The 20,460-nt window shown below is 37.6% G+C and overlaps 1 protein-coding gene across 1 annotated transcript in view; it reads right to left on the bottom strand.

The window, feature by feature from the left end:
* LOC306861089 (plexin-A4-like) overlaps positions 1 to 20,460 on the bottom strand; it is a 224,644-nt gene that overhangs the window by 55,638 nt on the left and 148,546 nt on the right. The window contains exon 6 of the mRNA XM_079403167.1: positions 6,665 to 6,788. Within this exon, the coding sequence (XP_079259293.1) occupies positions 6,665 to 6,788 (124 nt within the window). The remainder of the gene's footprint in view (positions 1 to 6,664; positions 6,789 to 20,460) is intronic.

The following is a 20,460-nucleotide window of genomic DNA, read 5'->3' as shown; positions in this document are numbered from 1 at the left end:
CATTGTGACTTTGAAATCACAAGAACTTGTTTTATTTTGCTCTTATGAACAGCAGCTTATTCCACATTTTATAATCTCTTATTTTTTAATACCCAGATACTATCTGAATGCTATACGAATCGCATGTTAAAGTTAAAGAAAGCTCAAAAATAAGGAGATCACACGAAGAGAGAATAATGAAGTTGTATACAGTAAGAAAGGCAACAAAATGCCCCGTTTAAAAAAAGGTCCACAGTGGCGCTCTGTCAGTTTGACTCTGTTGGGGGTCCATTTGGGAAAGCATGCAGTAATACTCTGTGAGGGCATCATGGGAAGAGAAGTGGATGAAATCGGAATATCCACACTAATAGGAAGCCGCATCCTTGCATAGAGTGGCCCTGCACCCTGCATTACACTGGTGATACGGCCTGGAACACCCTTTACTCAACAGAACGGCTGACCTGGGCTGTTTTTAGATTGCTGTTTAATGAAAAGGCAGGGACATGTAGCAGACACTCTTTTCCCATCTTGCCCCCTCTCTCGCTGTTTTCCGCTTTCCCATTAAAGTTCAGGATGCACCAGTGGATGGCGGCGCCACTCTGGGATTTAATTTATTTTTTCCTTTTAGAGAGGGATGCAGAAAGAATTTCTTCAATTACATTTCAAGCAGCGGCGAACAAACCCTCGCTGCCCACGATAAATATGAAAATCATCCCTCTCGGAGAGGGAACCGACAAACAAACAAAAAAAGGCCTCTCGCAGCAGAGGGTACGACATGAGGAATATGGTGTCTTTGATTACCTCCTGCCTGAACAGAAGAATGCATCAAGACGGCAGACTCTCACGGACTTCAGATCCTGATGTGGGTTTCTAATTACGCTTCAGGATTTGTGAGTGGAAGGAAACAGAGATGTCGTTGTACCCCCAGAGACCCAAGAGCTATGATACTCTACTTATTGTACCCCCTTGTTGTACTTTAAAATTGCATGGATAAAATCAATCTACATTTAAATGAATTCTGAGAGCACCTATAGTGTCAAATCCAGTCATGATTGATGTTTTCCGTAAACAACTAGTTTAATCCTTCTTCAGAATAATGCTAAAGCTGTGCTACGCTCTGCTTATCAGAGCCTCGGTATTATCTAAAAAGAAACTTCTTTGCTAAATGCACTTAGTAATTCGAACAATAGCAGTTTAAAAGAGGCTAATTCCTCTTAAAATAGGCTTTACTGTGGTTTGGGTGGAAGTCCAGGAAGGCTTATGGATAAAATGTGAAATAACATGAAAATATTAAATAGTCAAAAAAATAAAATCATTTTTGATGAGAAACTTACTTCAATCCCTAAATTCTCCCTGCAGACTGAACAAAGGAGCTTTGTGATTATCTCCTCAAACAAATATTTAATAATGAAAAAGGTCAAGAAGCAGCATGAATGCCTATAGTGTGTTCTGTGCACAGTTTACAATTTATCGCATTGCAGATGTGTTGTTTTCCTCTCAGTAATTCCAGTTTGAAGGAAAAGGTCAATCTCTCTCAGATGCTGTGTAAATAACATATCAATCATTTCATAAACATACATGTTTATAAAAATACTCTTAAAACTGTAACAATTTAAAATAACTTTTCTATTGCTGTGATTGCAAAGCTGAATTTTCAGCAGCTATTACTCTAGTCTTGATGACATGATGCTTCAGAAATCATTCTAATATACTGATTTGCTCAAGAATTGAAAACCTTGATTTTTTTCCAGGATTTTTTGATAAATGGATCGTTCAAGAGATTTGAATTTTTTTCTGTAACAAATGTAAAAGATTTTACTGTTACTTTTGATCAGCTTAATGCATTGCCAAATAAAAGTTTTTACTTTTAAAATAAAAGTTTTTACTTTTAATAAAAGTAAAAATAAATATAATTATTACAACCCAAATTCCGGAAATGTTGGGACATCATGTGGAAATGTGGTCATCTTTGACGTATTTTTCGCTTAATGATGTCCAAATGTTCTCTATAGGTGACAGATCTGGACTGCAGGCAGGCCAATTCAGCACCCGGACTCTTCTACTATGAAGCCATACAGTTGTAATAGCTGCTGTATGTGGTTTTGCATTGTCCTGCTGAAATACACAAGTCCTTCCCTGAAATAGACGTCATCTGGAGGGGAGCATATGTTGCTCTAAAACCTTTATATAACTTTCAGCATTCATAGTGCCTTCCAAAACATGCAAGCTGCCCATACCGTATGCACTTATGCACCCCTATACCATCAGAGATGCTGGCTTTTGAACTGAACGCTGATAACATGCTGGAATGTCTCCCTCCTCTTTAGCCCGGAGGACACGGTGTCCATGATTTCAAACAAGAATGTCAAATTTGGACTCGTCTGACCATAGAACACTTTTCAACTTTGAAACAGTCCATTTTAAATTAGCCTTGGCCCATGGCGCTTCTGGACCATGTTCACATATGGCTTAATTTTTGCATGACAGAGCCTTACGCCGGTTTCACACTGCAAGCGTAAGCAGGGCGTAAGCAGCGCGTATTTTTTTCGGCGCCCATGTTAACGGATGAGAGCGTTCACAGCACGCAGGGGCGGCGCGGCAGCGCGTAGCAGGAGCAGAGCAGGAGCGCCAGTGCCGCGATCGTTTTGGCGCCGAGTCTATTTTTGCTGTGCTGCTTACGCTCAATTAAAGTGACAAAGCATTGATTATGGACAAAATACACACGAAAAAGTGAAATTTTTCCCCAGAATGTAAATTAATGACATCTACTATGTTGTAAATAGAGTATAAACTTCAGTAAAAAAAATAAAATACTACTATATATTACAAAAAACTAAATAAAATAAAGTTTTTGCTCTAATCACTAAAATTAGTTTAAATAATTTATACTGTTATTTCAGCTTAAGTCACTGGTTAATTGTATTAATTATATTAGCCTATAAGTGTTATAACTATATAGTAAGTTGCCGTAAGAACAGGTGTCATGTTGACATCATGATGACGGTACTAGTGCTAATGCAAAGAAGACAATCATGGACGACACTCGTCTAATCGTGGAGGTTGAGAAGCATACAGTTATTTATGATCCTCATAATTTACTATATAAAGACTTGCAGGCGAAGGAAAAAGCATGGGAGGAAGTTGCATCAGCACTCGGTGCAGAAAGTAATAACCTTTCTTACTTTTTTGTTTTCAATTTTTAGCATGCCCACGTACGAACAAATGAATAGCTAATTAACTAAATACAATAGAGAGAATAAGGTCACACATGCTACATACATCTAAGCTGTAGACTATACTGTATGTCTATTTCAGACTTAATTCTCGATAAATTGATCATTAAAAAAACGTGTCTATTAAGAAGTTTAAGGTTACTTATTACAGACATTTTTTGGATTTTCTATGTTTTTGATGGGTAATGCATGTACATTTTCTGTTTATAAGATAGATAAAAACTACAAATGATTTTCTTAGTAATGTTTTTTTTGTAATGAAATAGGTAATTTATACCATAATTCATATATCAAAATATTAGCATTTAAATTATTCTACACATATATAAAATATGTAAAAGCAATTACTGTGCAAGGTTAATGACAACCTCAAAAGCACTGGCAATACTACAATGTAATGTTCAGGATAAAGCATTGTGTTGGCCTCAGCCATGCAAATCCAATCAGTACAGTTTCTGAAGTATTACAATCAGTAAAGAAACAACACTGATGAAATAAAAACATTTATTTAAAAATGAATACTTTTCACACAATAATCACACATGTATGAGAAATATGAGATACATACGTATACAATTAAATGTTTCAAGTTGAGGAGGAAGGTAGGCTATTCTTCCTTCATCTTACATTGTGTGTAAACTGCATAGAGTGTAGTGTACCCAAAGTCTGCGTCTCATCCTTTTTCGTAGTCTTCTTAACAACATATATAGCACGATTGCCTTCCTTCTGTCAACAACTCTCACTACACGCAAACAAAGCATAAAAGAAAGTGGAAAACAAACTTATAATTCGTAATTTATAAAAAAAATAAGCTTCTTGACACGTTTTCCCTCTGTAATGTATTTTAAATAGAAATAAAACAAAGCTAACTTATTACCCATTATTGAGAAATCTGTACAAAATCCGCGGTTCAGGTGCGCGCTGCAAACGCTGCCGGTGTGAATGCAAAATGGATACGCGCTGCTTCTGCTCTGCTTCCATCCTGCTTGCGCGCTGCGTACGCCCTGCTTACGCTTGCAGAGTGAAACCGGCGTTAGTTGGCATCTACAGATGGCACGGCGGATTGTGTTTACCGACCCATTTAGTAATGTCAATGACAGAATCATGCCGGTGAGTGATGCAGCGTCGTCTGAGGGCTGGAAGACCACGGGCATCCAACAAAGGTCTTCAGTCGTGTCCCTTACGCACAGAGATTTCTCCAGTTTCTCTGAATCTTTTGATGATGTTATGCACTGTACATGATGAGATTTGCAAGACCTTTGCAATTTGACGTTGAGGAACGTTGTTTCTAAAGTACTCCACAATCTTTTTACGCACTCTTTCACAGATTGGAGAGCCTTTGCCCATCTTTACTTCTGAGAGACTCTGCCTCTCCAATACATCCCTTTTATAGCTAATCATGTTACAGACCTGATGTCAATTAACTTAATTAGTTGCTAGATGTTCTCCCAGCTGAATCTTTTCAAAATTTCTTGCTTTTTCAGCCCTTTGTTGCCCCCATGACAACTTTTTTGAGACCTGAAGTAGGCATCAAATTTGAAATGAGCTCATTTAGTGGATAAAAGTGTAAAATTTATGTTTAAACATTTATGTTCTCTATGTTCTTTTGTGAATAAAATATTGGCTCTGAATAAAATATTGGCTCATGTGGTTTGAAAGTCTTTTGGTATTCATTTTATTCAAATTTTAAAAAACGTCACAACATTTCTGGAATTCAGGTTGTATTATTATTATATTAAGCATACTAATGTGATGTTCATTTTTACATATATACATTAAACCAACTCAAGTCTATTGGTCAAAGCTATTCTTTTCAGGAGGGATGTAGTCATATTAAGATTAAGGATTGAGAAAATTTAGAAGATTGAGCTCATTATTTAAAGCTTAATGCCTTAGCACTCTCAGAACACACCTGGAGAGTTTATACAAGGACTTCTTGTGAAATGGATATCTGGTGATATGATCACATCAACTCTTCAATGACTGTGAACAGCTACTACTGAATCTCCTGACATCTGCTTTGACTGGTTGCCTAGATACGGTCGACACGAATGCTCTGATTGAAAGAAATACAGTACTTACATATGGAGAAACACTGCTGTGTAAATGATTTGGTGGTATCTAAACATATCTAGGTCCTGGTTAAACATCATCCCATGGAGCAGAGATCTTGTGTTATATGGTAACGTAATGGGAGTTTATTAGCTCTTATACAGCTTCGTAGTTGAGGTTTTGATTTTGGGCCCAGAACACAGATCCTGAATCAGCTGAAAGGCCAGCTTCTCTAGTGGAGACATTAATCTGATATAAAGGCTCAGAGGAGGTGCTGGATTACATGAGGATAAGGTCTGAAACCATGGCCTGCTTTGATGGATTTTACACACACACACACACACACACACACACAACAAACGAGTGGTAGAGTCAGCACCTAGCTGGGATCAGCCAACAAAAAAAACACCAATAGAAAAAAGTAACTGTCCTGACAAGGGATATGGGTACATAGTGACTGGCATGAGAAAACAGACTTGATATGACACCCTGACTGTGCTTACATGCACAACAATAATATGATATTAAATCAAAATTTGGTCACATTCAGGTTATTATGCAAAACCAAATTAAGCCAATTTTCTAGTTTCCAGAAATCTGAATAATATAGATTATTCTCAAACCCATAATATTCATTCAGATATGTGTGTGACCAATCAGGTAATTCTGGGTGATATTTGGTACAAATAGTCATAAAATACTAAGCTTAAAAAAAAAAAAAAAGTATGGAGCAAGGAGGAGATTCACATTAAAAGAAACACAATGGCCTACATTTATAGGAGTCTCTTGTCCTATATTTAGCAATTAATCAAGCTCTTGTGTGTTATTGTTAAGTTCATGACTGAAAATGAATGAATTTGTTACTTTACTGTCCAAAATTACCAAAAATATAGCATAATAAAATGGCAAGAGCAAGCATCTCCAGTATTTCTTAAAGAGAATAGCAGTTTATCCAGATCAAAAGCAGTGGAGAATGTAAACATATTTTTCAGAAAAACAGCTGGATTTTAATCAGAAAATGACATAATAGATTTCATGAAGTACTCCTCCCAGAAAAACAGTAAATCAGCTTTGTGTCATGTGTGTGACTCGTTGCAAACGTCACTGAAATAACATGGCACATGTGGTACGGTCAGCCTACATGACGTGTCTTCATAAACCCATCAGTGTAAGAGGCAGATCCATAAAGGCTGAACTTAAGACTATGATCACATTAATGATGGAGCCAGAAGAGTAATGGGCTCCATAACTGAATTAGGCTAATGTCAATATGTCCAGTGTTTGGCTTTATCCTCAGAAACACTTGAAGGGGTTCTGTAATTCCTTAGTATTCCTTAAGGATACTTTATGGTGTTATTACACAGACGGAACTGAGGTGAGAATTGAAAATTAGCGCTCACCATGACACTGTATTGAGACACGGAGATGTTGTTGGGGTGAACGCTGAGTCTCACACACTGCTTTATATCAGAGGAAAAACGACGAGGCTCGGATGACCGATCACACTTCTCCTTCCTGGTGCACCTGGAAAACAAAGACAAAAAGAAATACGTGAGAAAGACAGCGTGTAAAAGGAAGACAAAGCGTTTGATAGAATGTGGGGGGAAATCAAAACAGCTGCACAAATGCGTTCAACCATTTCCCATCTGTGACCAGTGCAGCATGAAGGAAATAGAACACAAGCTTGGTTACTAGTCCAAATCCATGCATTATATTAATGTTTCATATTTCAGGAGAGAGGGAGGTGGTTACAGAGAGAGAAAGAAAAGACCAGTTGGTTGTGGTGACTCTATCCTGTTTCTGTTCTCTCTGCGGTGCTAAAACAACAGCGACTCTATTTGTGGAAGCAGAGCAGGCCCAAAGGGCCGAGGGACAAGCCAGCTTTGTGCTATACCCTTAATGAAGCGTATTCATGGCTGCCGGGTTCTGCAGGTGGGGAGAAGCTCAGAGACCCTCCCTTTAGATCCAAACACCCTCCACTCTGATCCGTTCACAACACTGGGTCACTGAGCCGATGAGGGGACCACCCTAACACTGTGACATCTAATCCAGACACATCAGATTACAGGACCAAGGTTAAGTACGTTTAAGACTATTTTACACTAGTAAATTTTAGTTCTGACCACTTGAATTGCAAAGTACAAACTGGTGCTAAAGAACCCAGACACCAATACTGAGTGTTGTAATATTTAATTATATAAAACAATCAGCATTAAAAAGATTATTCATTTATTTGTTTAGACACTACTTCTAATCCTTCACAAGATATAATAACATGAATTCAGTGCTATTGAGTAGAAAAGTAAACAAATGTCCTTATAATAAAATATTAAAAAGTTAATATTTAAATGTAAATATAATGTATTTGATTTTTTTATATATTTATATAATTATTATTATTATATTGTTATTATTATTATTTTTTTTTTTTTTTAATCTTAATTTAAAAATGCATTAGATTAAAAATACAAATTATAGAGTAAGTATTTATAAGAACCAAGATAAAATATGATATAATACAAGAAACAAGTTTTGGATAAAATACCCAAAACATATCTTGCAATGGTTCATAAAATATACCTACATACGAAAGCACTCAACTGAGTCCTACACTTAAACATTTCAAAGTTTTTCTTGCTTGGATAGTACAACAGTGGATAAAATAGTCTGTGCCGATTGTTTTTTTTTTTTAGCCTGTCATTCCCTTGACTAATCCAGATTGGCTTTATTCAAAGCTGTGAAGCAATTAACTACGAATAAGCACAGAGTCCTTACGAGAGGGAGAGAAGTTTATAACGGATGACAGTTATGACAGGGTTTTCTTCCACTGGAGAAAAGAAGGCGGGAGAGAGAGGTAGGACAGTAAATGAATTGAAAAGTTAAGAAGCCTAACGTGGAGAACTCGGGAGAACAGAATGGGAATAATCTGCTGGTGAATGAAAGAAGAAACGAAAGAGATTTAAAATGGCAACAATCATCCTCTTTCTCTGAGCTAAGCAGGTCTAAGATGTGTTTAATCAGAATGGCCTCCTTTGTAGCTCCAATCACACAGCCTGAATCCCTTTTCTGCAGCTGATTTAATAAGCATGCTGTGTACTACGTGTTCAAACACACACACACTTACGATAGAAAAAAAAAAAGCTATGGGTGGTGAAACATTGAACTCTACAACGACAGAGTGTGTTGCATTCTCAGAGCGCTGTGGGAGAGACAAACTGTCTTGTGCGAGTCTCTGGATGATTTGGCGGGGCTGTGCATCCCACAGTTAGACGTACTTGTCAAAGACCTTTAATAGAACATCACACCTAACAAGTCCCTCTCGGTCCACACCCATTACGTAACGCTACAGGAAAGTATGTAGGCAGTGAAGCTTGTTTAAACACAGACATTATTCTCTCTCACCAATAGGGGGCGTATGAGGGTTGTCTGTTTATAATTTGGAGATTACAGGGGCTTTGACATGTTGTGGCTGAAAAGTCAGCTCAGTTTGTAAGAATGGGAATATTTCTAATTTAAAAGGGCTATAAAGGAGATGCCTGCTTATGGCTTGAGAGCACTGGAAAAACATTTATGAGCCTTCATTTACGAGCTCGTGTAAAAGGCTGGAGACAAATATCAGCAGGATAAACAGCACTGTTTGTGTATCTCACTCCTTTAATAAATTAAAAATGTATTGGATAAATAAAATGAGTGAAACTGGCCTTATTTACTTTCTTTATTCACATTTCCAGTTAAATTGTGAACAGTACTTATTTATTTCTATATAATATTTATTTCATTGTCCAATGATCAGTTCCTAATGGATAAAATCAGAAAAATCTTGTTTTTTAAATTTCTGTTGCATTTGGAAATATTATAAACAATATTATAAATATAAAATGTTCATATATACAAAACAATATATTACACATTTCATAGTATATATTTTTGTAAAACTAAATTTTATATTTTATACATATGAACTTACAATATACTACACATTTCATTCATATTAATATTATTAATACATTGCATTGTATAGCTGATTTCTATTAGTTAATTATAATATATTACATTATATTATATTTGATCTAAGGTTAAAATGGGTTGCATTTCCAGTTTCAAGACTTTTCTGGTGTGTATTTGTGTGTACTTCATTAATATGTGTGTATGTGCAGTTTATTAAATCCATCTCAGCTCTCTGCAAATGCTTTTCTATCTGATGAATAGGTGATCTCCTTGATAAGTCATCCAGTGTGCACCTGTAAACACGCGGGAGGTTTATTTTAATACCTTATCATTAGTAAAGTAAACTGCTCTATTAGACAACTAAGGAGTAATTTGTTTCCCTCGTTATGTAAATGCTGCCCGAACATGGAGAAATGTGGTACTTTGATGAATAATGAACAGGAAATGAAATCGCATCAAAGCGATCAGGAAGACGGGAGCGCTGGAGTGGGCACATGCAAAACACTCAGGACGACCTCCTGGCATCTCGCCTGCCCTCTCTCTTCCTGTTCCCCTCGTGACCCTCCGTTCACTCTGCTCTCTGACACACTGACCTAAATGCCATTACATCACCCATGCTTGCAGAGGAGGAAATAAACAAATAAATAGCTACGCACATCGGTAAATGAATAAAAACATGTAATTAGTGCATCCAAATTCATTATGCTTGCCAGTTTTGTGTTTTGATCGGGGGAAAGAATTCTAGTAAGTTTGCAATGCCACCCTTCACATCAAACCCACAGATAGAGAGAGACTGCAGATGTCTTCAGAAGAAAGCAGCTTACAGAGTCAGCCAAAAGTTATGTTAAAATAATAAATCCCTCAAGGAGTTTTATTCAACAGAGTTTCACCTGCTGTACAACTAAAACTGTTAATTTACCATAAGAATGAGTTGGGGCTTATACTGGAAAATACCAACCTGGCTTTGCCAAGACTAATTTATAATAAGCATGAGGAAGTACATTTCTCATGTGTGACTGATGACAGAGGCCTAGTGGAGTTTAAAGTGTGGGAACTCCCAAGGTCTGACCAGCAGCATGAAGCAAAGACAGCTCTAATGGGACGAATACTGGAGAATGACTACAGAAGTAGGTTTCAAAAGGAAAGAGACTGTCTATGCTAAGAAAAGCAAACCAACACAGTAATTTTAGGATTTATGGAGTATACATGTAGGTGAGGCTACTTTGGAAATGTAATAGGTTACAGATTACCCTATTTAAAATGTGATAAGTAGTGTAAATGCCAATTATTTCATAAATAACTGATTACTTTATGATTACTTTTCTAAACTTCTAACAAATATTTTCAACTGTTAATCATTTTGAAACATTTAAACCAGGCAGGGGGATAACCTTACATTAGTACTAAATACTGATTACTGTCAGACTTTCAAAATCTTTCCATAACTTGAATTAAGATTATAATCATTTAATTTTAAAGCACAACCACCACAAAATCAGACTTTAGCACCGCTTTTTACTTTGAGACCATTCCAAGTTTAAATACAGATTTAAAATCATAACAAAAATAGTTTAATACTGATACTGTTTTTTAAAAAATATTTGCAGTTAATACTGGCATCTTGGAATGCCTTGGAAAAAACAGTTAATCACAAAAAATAATGCATATACATAAACACAAATAGGAACAGTTATCGAATGAGTTCTTCCTTATTCTTATTTCCAATGTGAAGAACAGACAGAAATAAAAATTTCAGCAACAATCGGTATTTTTTTCCTTTCATTCATGTCCTGAAGTGAATTAAATAAAAAATGAAAAAATAAATAAATAAATAAAAATCTTGGACTAAATTACTTCAAGAAAGAGAGAGTAAGAGGCAGATAAAGCGAGGAAGCAAAATGTAAAAGCATTAAGTACTTAGACTCACTTGATTTCAACAGTTTGTTATTAGAATGTGGCTAATCTAACACCAAAATACTCTAAATAAGCATAAGCATTTAGAATTTGGCCCAAATTACTGCAGTTAACTTGGGAAGCAGAATAATTAAGATCCTACCTTTTACAATAACCTTGGAAATGGAAGTGTGTTTTAAAATGCTACCACAGTAGTCATAGTTTTGATAGCAGAAGAAAAACCTTTTACCGTGAAACGCCTACTGTTCCTAAGCCAATTCTACTCCAGACATCTCATTGAAATTCCATTATGCGTAAAATAAATAGCAAAGCCACAGTACTACTGAGTTCAGCTGCTATAAGACAGACTTTTGAACTCTAGCCAGTGCTCTACATATAGTACAGTAACATATTAACATTACTTATAGATGAGTCAATGCATATTTGAATATGCACTTAAATACACATTCATCCCGATGGTAATCAAGCCTCCCTTTGGGACAGATTCCCAATGATTAACGGATGAGGAGCAAGAGGAGGAAATTGAGCTGAACTATTGCCCAGTGGCCAGACAGACAAACCCCATCCAAGTTGCACATATAGAAAATAAGATGCTTTTAAAATGCAGTGATACCCAGAGAGAAAGGGAGCAAGGGAGAGCAATGACAAAAGAAGGTGCAGCCACACTGACAAATGGCAGGTTTAAATTTAGAGGCAGCGCTGTGAGCCAGACCCTCAGAGCCCCCTACGAGAGAAGAGCCAGTCGGTCACCATCATTATGGAGTGAGCAAAGAGGGATGGAAGGAAAGAGGGAGCCATGAAGCAGAGAGAAGGAAGGAGGGGAGAAGAGAGAAAGAGGAAGAGACTCGTGGAGAGTCATTACGCAGCCCAGTGGCTCTGACCCGATTATTCCCAGCAGAGACCTCGAGGCCACTGCCCCCCATTGGGCCACAAACCTCAGCTGAGTGGAAAATTAGTGTGGAGCACCCCGGGAACGACCCCAACACACTAAGGTATACTGATACACACAAACAAACGCTTGCACAAAAAACATCCAGCTTGCAGCACTCATGTCCAAAAAATAGAATCCAATATTCATACAGCATGCAGTGGTATATAATCACAAACAAGTTTCTATTACAAGTATACATTACATATAAGCAAGTATATATTATGCTCATTTAGTTAATGCAGTGAATATTTAAAAAAAAGAAAGAAATAAAAGTACTTTATCTCATTTTCTATTTGGAACTTTATGGACACAAACCAAAAGACAAGATTATTCATGAACAAATGAATAAGTCTGACAACAGGGCAAAGATGACTCAAACTCGGTCTAAAACAAAAGACTCAAAACAGAGCTAAATTCATGCCCTTTGTAAATTGTAAAGTTTGTATAATTTGATATGATTGATGGTTATGTAAGTCAAAATCTACAATGGGGAAATAAAAAGTAACAAATCATGTAAAATAATTTAATAATAATTGATAATTGACTTCTGGTTTACTTTCTTTTGTGGAACACAAAAGACAATTTTTAAGAATGTTGTTAACCAAACAGTTTGGTGACAATTGACTTCCAATGTGTGGTCAAAAATATCATGGACATCAATAGAAAACTGAAGTAAATGATGACAGAATTTTAATTTTTGGGTAGACTATCCCTTTAATGGTTGTTTGAAAGTACAGTCTACAAAGACTGCCATGGATTCTTGTACTTTTGCCCAACACTATTTACTTCAACGCCAAATCTGCCTAAAAGCAGCATGGCCTCAGAATCTGAGCTGCATTTCTAAACACTTTCATGTGACTTGAATCCATCCGACTGCATACTACGGCACAGCTGGAGAGACGCATTACCTATCAAAGTTGCACACACCCACACAAATACCCACAATTCATCTCAATGCCATAAACGCGTCAAGTTTTCCGTGACGCAGCAGCGCTCGCATGCAATTTCAGGAGCTGTCAAAAACACCTCAGACCGGCTCCTTCATCTCATCTCCCTGCTGTCCCTGTTCCTCCTGGGCCAGGGGACCCATCTTACCCTGCTAATATTAAACAGATTATCAGTCTCCTCCAACACCACGTCCCCTACAGATCTGATCAAACATCGCACATATTAACACCCGATCTGTCTCCTGTGCCTGCCTTCTGGCTGTCAGGATCCAGCTCAGAGGAACGTTTACAACTCTTTTTTTTAATCTCTTGCTGTTTAGATCGAGCAGACAGATCTTATTCCTTTCAGCTGCAGGGGTCAACTGAGTTTTCAGCAGAAAGAAATACAGAACACGGAAGACCTCTAAGAATGACCGAAAAAGACAAAGGCAGAGTGGATGTGAGGACATTTAGACTCTTTGTCTTCAAAGTTATACAAAGCATTTTAAAGAGGTCACACTCAATAAGACTCCACCTAAGAAAGGAGAGTAGCTTGAGAGTGTGTGTGCTATAGATAGAGAGTCTGTCCTCTATCACAAAGGGCAAACAAGCGGGTCTTCAGCCACCTGAGAGAATGATCCAACAGGTCCCACGTGCCCAGAGGAAAAATCAATGTGCCGCTCAAATTAGAGAGAACAATCTGATCTGGTCGAACATTTATGAAAACATTTTGCTTCTGTGCCAATGCAAGGTGAATGGCAATTACAAAGAGTTTGCGAACTGGCATATCACGTTTCTGGAGCTGTTTGGAAAAGAGAAACACACGCATGACATTTGAAACCTGTGTAAAATTAGGCTACAATGAACACAAGACTGTGTCTCATTCCATATCCTACCTGTGCTGGTTCAAAACCGTACACCTGCTGTGATGAACGCAATGTTCTTTCCATAATTCACAGCGGTGTTTATTCCCACAGCTTTATAGACCATTCAAAGACTTGGGAAATCATGAAAAGGAAATTTTTCACTAGATAAATTTAGAAGTACATTCTAACAGCACTTTTTAGTTGCTATATCACACTGTGACAATAAGTTTCTATTGTTAAAGGAGCTCAGAAAGGTTATTGTAAACCTCAAATATAATTTTTGTAACATAAAACTTGTGCTGAGAAGTTTGATTTACTTCAGTGATTTGGTTGGAATTATTCATTTAAATCAATGGATTCACTGAGTCTTTTGTGCAGTATACTAAGTAACTAACGTTAAAGATTGATACAATGTAACATGCTCGTTTTTTGTTAATGTTAGGTTAATGCATTATTTAACATTAATGGGACTTTATTGTATATGTATAAATATTGGTAACACTATTTTACGGTGTCCTTGTTACACAAGTTACATGTGCTTACTATTAAAATAACAATAAATTATTCATAATTACATGAAAGTAACCATGAGCCAAAACACTAATCCTAACCCTAACCATATAGTAAATTAATATTACTCAGTACTTAAATGTATAATTACACTGTAACAAGGACACCTTAAAATAAAGCGTAACCAAAATATTATTATAATTAAAAAAAAAATAAAAAAATCAAATTTGAATTTCTAAATTTCTTTTCGCTTCTGGAAAGTAGGCAGCAATGCGCTTTGGAATGACATGACGATGAATAAATAATGACAGAATTTTCTTTTTTGCTTGAACTATTCCTTTAACGTCCTCCACATCTACTTCCTGTCTTTTCAATCAGTGCCTGCTCGCTTTCTCTCCTTCTCTCTCTCAGGTGTGTCTGTCTCCATGTCTAGTTCACGCTCTATCACACCAGGACAGGCCACCCCGCTTGCTGTCTTCTACCCCCTCTCCCCTTTGCATTCTCTCTCTCTGTGTCTCCTGCTCTTTCTCTGGTGACAGCATGGTGACAGTGAGGGATAGGTTGAGTCGTGTAGGACTGCCTGCTCTCTGAGAGATCTTGCTGACAGTCGTGAGTGTGGCTGTAGTTCTGTCCTGATGCTTCCGTCACTTTTGGAGCATGTTCCTTTCTCTCAGCCAGCGGAAAACTCCTCCTCCCGGCTCTTCAGGAGTTCAGCACCAGGGGTGACAGAGCCGCCCCCTGGGGAGACGCCACTCTGCTGGGCACAGAGGGTGCCGTGCGTGTTTTGGGTCCAAAACAACTCAGGACGGACTTGACAGGCCCAGGTGGAAAGCACTAAGAATAAATTGCGCCTGTTGATAGTACCGTTTATTTGCATGTGCAGTCTACATCATTTTAGAAATGCCACATGAAAAAGTGCTGTAATTACTTAGTGTCATTGTTCAAAAAAAAAATTAAAAATTGCCCAGGTCTGACAAAATCTCTTACATTCCAGATTAACTTGTTGAATGAAATTTCTATTACAATTGTTATGTCAATTTTATTTAATGGTTAAAGGCAGGTGTACAGAAGTGTATGCCTCTTACGCTGTAAAAAAAAAAAAAAAAAAAAAAAAAATTGAGCCAACTTAAAATTAAGGCAACCAGCTCTTTGCAGATTTTTGTGTTCTCTCAACTTATTTTTGTAGGAGATTCTCAACTTTTTGTTGTATAAACTTAAAACAGCAAGTTGAGAAAACTCAAAAATCTGCTGAAGCTGGTTACCTTAAAATTTTAAGTTGGCTCAACTTTTTTTTTTTTTTTTTTTTTTTTTTACAGTGTAGGGTGCTTTCACACCTGCCTCATTTAGTTCGGTTGAATCGCACTAGAGTTCGTTTTCCCTCTTGGTGCGGTTCGTTTGGGCAGGTGAGAATGCAGCAATCGCACTCGGGTGCACACCAAAAGCGGACCAAACAAGCGTACCGAGACCTTCTTGAATAGGTGGTCAGATCTCAAACAGACCCAACTGCAAAAAGAACTGCACATTTTTGGACTAAACCAGCTGCCGTAGTCAGCTGCGCTGTGCGTAATGGGATGAGGAAGTGTTTGTTGACAGTTTGCAGTTTAGCATGGCAGGTCGTGGACAAACTTGGGGTTGTGAGGAGGTGCGGAGCCTCATAGAAATTTGTAATAATAATGTAATAGCAGTGTGCTGTCTGCTGCATTTTACTCCTGTCTTTGCTTACTCCTGGGAGCACCGTTGGACCAAATGAACCAAACTACAGATGTGAAAAGCACCCTTATGGTCAATGGTTAAATATTAGGGGGAAACATGTTTATAGGGAAATCAGTATTAATTGGTATCAGTGATACTGGCCTTGAGTCATACAAATAAAGATGCCATTAAACAAAAAAATATACTGTCTTTATGTTGTTTGTACATTAATTTGAAGATTGAATGTGAATTTATTGCAATATAAAAGTATATTTAAAATAGTGCTGTCAATTGATAAAATTTTTTAATCGTGTTAAATCACAGTCATGGACTGTGATTAATCATGATTAATCGCAAATTTAAAATACTAGGATTTACCTGTAAATGTGTTGAAATAAAGAAATGCATGACAAACTAGTTAAAGGAAACAGAACCTTTCACATCTCCGCCAGGAATGAGACATAATCCTTCTTTTTTTTTCAGCCATTATCCGCCTTTATACTGGCAATAAAACGTTTACCAAGCCACATCGCTTCAATCCCAGTATACATTTACCCAACTATTATCAAAAGTATTTCTAAATAAATACAACAAAACATTTTCTTGTGACCTTGCATGAAGTATTATGACAAAATGAATTATGAAGAAAAATTGGACCTGTTCTGCAGGTGCATTAGAGCTAATATTAGCGTCATGCTATAAGACAATTTATGAGATTAATAGTACACTTTTACTCAGAACTCACTTTAAACCACCATCGAGTGTTTGTAATAACTTCCTTTTGCGATCACATGTGTACACTTTGGGCGGCCGCGGTACATTATAAAAGTAGCCCAAAAAAAAAAATCGCAACCCACGGCTCTGTAATTTTTCCCGCAACTGTATTTTCAAAATAGCCCAATTGTGCAGGAGAACCGTGACCCTGGCAACACTGGTTCGCTGTACCCTTATTACATACGAGTATACATATCTATGTCGCTCTCTCTCTCTCTCTCTCGGACACACTCACTCTCTCTCTCCGCGTTCGCTTCACTTTTGTCTAGACCGGCGCCTCATAAATCACAAAATCTCTGCGTCCCAATGTGCATACTATCCACCCTATCTGCCCTAAATAGTATTGAAAATTACTAATATCACATAGAATATAGGATGGATAGTGTGCACATTGGATAGATACCTTCCGCGCTGCGATGAAGGCAAGAAGTTGGGGTCAAACCTTATCAAACAATTAATTTGCGTTAAAAAAATATTAATGCGTACAATTAACGCTGACAGCCCTAATGTAAAACGTTAATGTTAGGTGGGATTAATCGCAATTAATTTCAGAAAAATGTGCGATTCATAAATTTTTTTTTAATCGATTGACAGCACTCCAGGGGTAGTAATAATTACTAGTGGATGCGCTACACTTTTGTATAGAAAGTGACCAATATTCTGTGACCAATATTTTATATGTAGATTGATTTCTCCTCTCGAAACTGTTTCTCAAGTGCATTCTCTCATCACCGCTGCGTGTGAATATGACGAATCACAACAACACTATGGAGACCTGAGGAAAAGCGGGGATTAAACCTGACTTCAAATAACCTAACAAATCAATCAGGGCTAAAGCGGTTCCATAAATGACAAATTAAACTCACACAATCTAACTAATTTGTGGACTGTTATTCTTAAGAAGCCCTTAATGTCGATCACCGATCAAATCGATCCACCATGGCAAACAGCGACTATATATGTGCTGTTCAATGCATTTGAGACGTTGTGTTTTCCTCAGTGCATAACTGACATGTCACGAGTATATTTTTCATCTGCAAGTGTTAGAAAGTCATGCAAATATATCCATTTTTCTGTCAGGAGTGGGTGAGGCTTACGCGAGAGCAATGAGCACTGCTGTGCGCATGCATGCTAAACAGGCGGAGCGCAATAATTTTGAGTCAAATATACATTTTGCTAAAATATTCATTGTTGAACATTAAACGTGTCTTTTGTAGAATTTTAAACCTACATGTGTATTTTTATGATAGCAGTAACTGTAAAGGGACTATTGTAATGGGTAAATAAAATGTAAGCTAATACAGTTCTAATTACTAAGCTCAGATGAGTTAATGTGTTTCTTATAGCAGAGAAAATGTAGTTTTAATTTAGTGATTGTTAATGCTTTAAAGAGCGATGTTAGATTGTAATGTTCTAATGCTATCTGTTCTAACTATGAAAGGTTACAGCTGTTATAAAACCAGAGAGAAAGGATGCATGGCTATGATAGTTTGTGACTGAGGTTGATCTTTGTTAAATTTACTTTATGGAACCAAATCATTTGACAGTGAGTCAGACTAACTGAAATAAGCCTGGCCTATTTGGTAAACTTGTTTTATGAAACAGGCCTTGAGGCGTTAATAGTCAGAAGACACAAGTTAATTTATGATTTGCTGTCTGTCTGAACCAAAGAAATAAAAGCGATCATACTTTTTCCATTGCATCGTATTGCATCGAATCGCATTATGTTGAATCGAATCGCACTGCATCGTAATAGGGGTGAATCATATCGTATCGCAAGCTGCTTCATATGTATCTTCAATGTATTATAACGTTGGCTATGCATCGAGATGCGCATCGCATCGGCCTCAGTTATGGAGATGCACATCCTTAGTACATATGGTACATTTTATGTGACGTTGGTTTTGTATGCGTCACCACAGTTCTGACTTGAAATGTCCATTGAGTGGCGCTATAACTCTAGCGCTCCATGACGTTTTAAAATAAATTAAAATAAAACCATCTGCACTACACCTAAACCTACCTGAATGTGACGTAAAACCATTTAGCTTGTTTGTCGATATCTCATCTTTGAGCTCTTTCATCGCGAGTCATGTTTTTCATGGGATTTTCTGTGCCGGCTGAGCTACCCAAGCAAGCTTGTTACTGTCTCTGTGTCTCGTGTTTCCCCTCCTCTCGTGCCTATATTTGGTCTTCCTGTTCCTGTCCAGTCCGAAGAGACCGAGGCAGGGGCTGGGGCCGCGGTCTCAGAGGCAGACCCACCGTGGCCGCCCAAGCTCCCTGCTAAGCCATGGCTCCCGGAACGGGCGCCGCTGTGGAGGCCGGTAGCCCTGCCCCCTGATCCCTGGAGGCCTCCAGAGCGCCCACCCCCCCTCCCCATTGGATGGTGTATGGCGCGTGGATGCGCCTTCCGGAGGGGGGTGTAATGTCAGACTTTGTCTCTCTGTGTCTCGTGTTTCCCCTCCTCTCGCACCCATATTTGGTCTTCCTGTTCCTGTCCTCGTTACATGTATTTATCAGTTAATTAGTTCCCAGCCCTGTGTTGTTAATCATTTAGTTTAGTCTGCCCTTATAAGCCATGCGTTTCTCATGTGTTTCTGTATCTCCAGCGATTCCTGAGTTCTGTTATTAAAAGTTTGTTTTTTGAAGTTGTTCCTCGCCTCCTCGTTCCCTGTGTCATTGTGGATTGTGACAGTTACGTCCAGAAAGCAAAACATATGAAGCTGTAATCATAACTGTGTACGAAAACCATTACAAGTGCTCACTGTTTTACCACCTCTAGTGTTAATTTCTGTTGGAAACGGCAGTGATATGTACAGTACTTATTGGTAAGCGCTTTGCCAAAAAGTTTCCACAGATACGTTTTAGTCGTGAGATCAGGTTGTAAAAATCATTACTCGCGTGTTTTTTTGTAATGTAAGTATTATTGGTAAAGGTTTAATGTTTTTACCCGATACCTTATTTTGAAAAATAAAAACGCTAAATAATACATTTAAAATATGAAATTAACAAACAAACTAATAAATAAATAAAATAATAAAACCATAAATCCTATTTACTTGTGGATGCAATCTGTAAAGTTTGTTCCTGAAGGACACCGTGGCCATTACAGTTTTAAACAATGATCTCATCTCTCATAAAGCCTCAGTAACAAGCTGTCAAAGATACTGATGGATAGAGACATATTGATATTCTTGATATGCCCTAAAATAATATCCATCTCATACCCATCCTAATAAAGATACATAAAGATATGAATTTGCATCTCTGTCAATCGGCTCCCGTCTCAGCCTGTCAGCCTTCGAAAAAAGAGACGGAAATCTGACAGTCTTATTTTCCCGGTCTTAATTATGATTTACAGCCTATCCTTCTCCACGCCATTCCAAAGCATCACAATCGCTGCTCATTTACACCCTATGCAAAATGACTGCCTGCAAAACATTCTGGCAATGTTTCCAAGACATTTGTAATGCAGTCAGGGGAGTTATTCATTGCAGCCCTCGGGAACTAGTGAGATCGTCAAGGATGGATGTAATGTTGTTAAACTGTGGTGAATACGTTTTCCACTCAATCTGGGATTATAAAATTAAATGAATACTATAAACTCCACAGATTGACAGAATGCAAACATCCTT

The sequence above is a fragment of the Barbus barbus genome (assembly GCF_936440315.1).
Source record: "Barbus barbus genome assembly, chromosome: 42".
Classification (NCBI taxonomy): domain Eukaryota; kingdom Metazoa; phylum Chordata; class Actinopteri; order Cypriniformes; family Cyprinidae; genus Barbus; species Barbus barbus.
The sequence above is the reverse complement of the archived record's forward strand: the minus strand, read 5'-3'. Positions and strand labels throughout refer to the sequence as shown.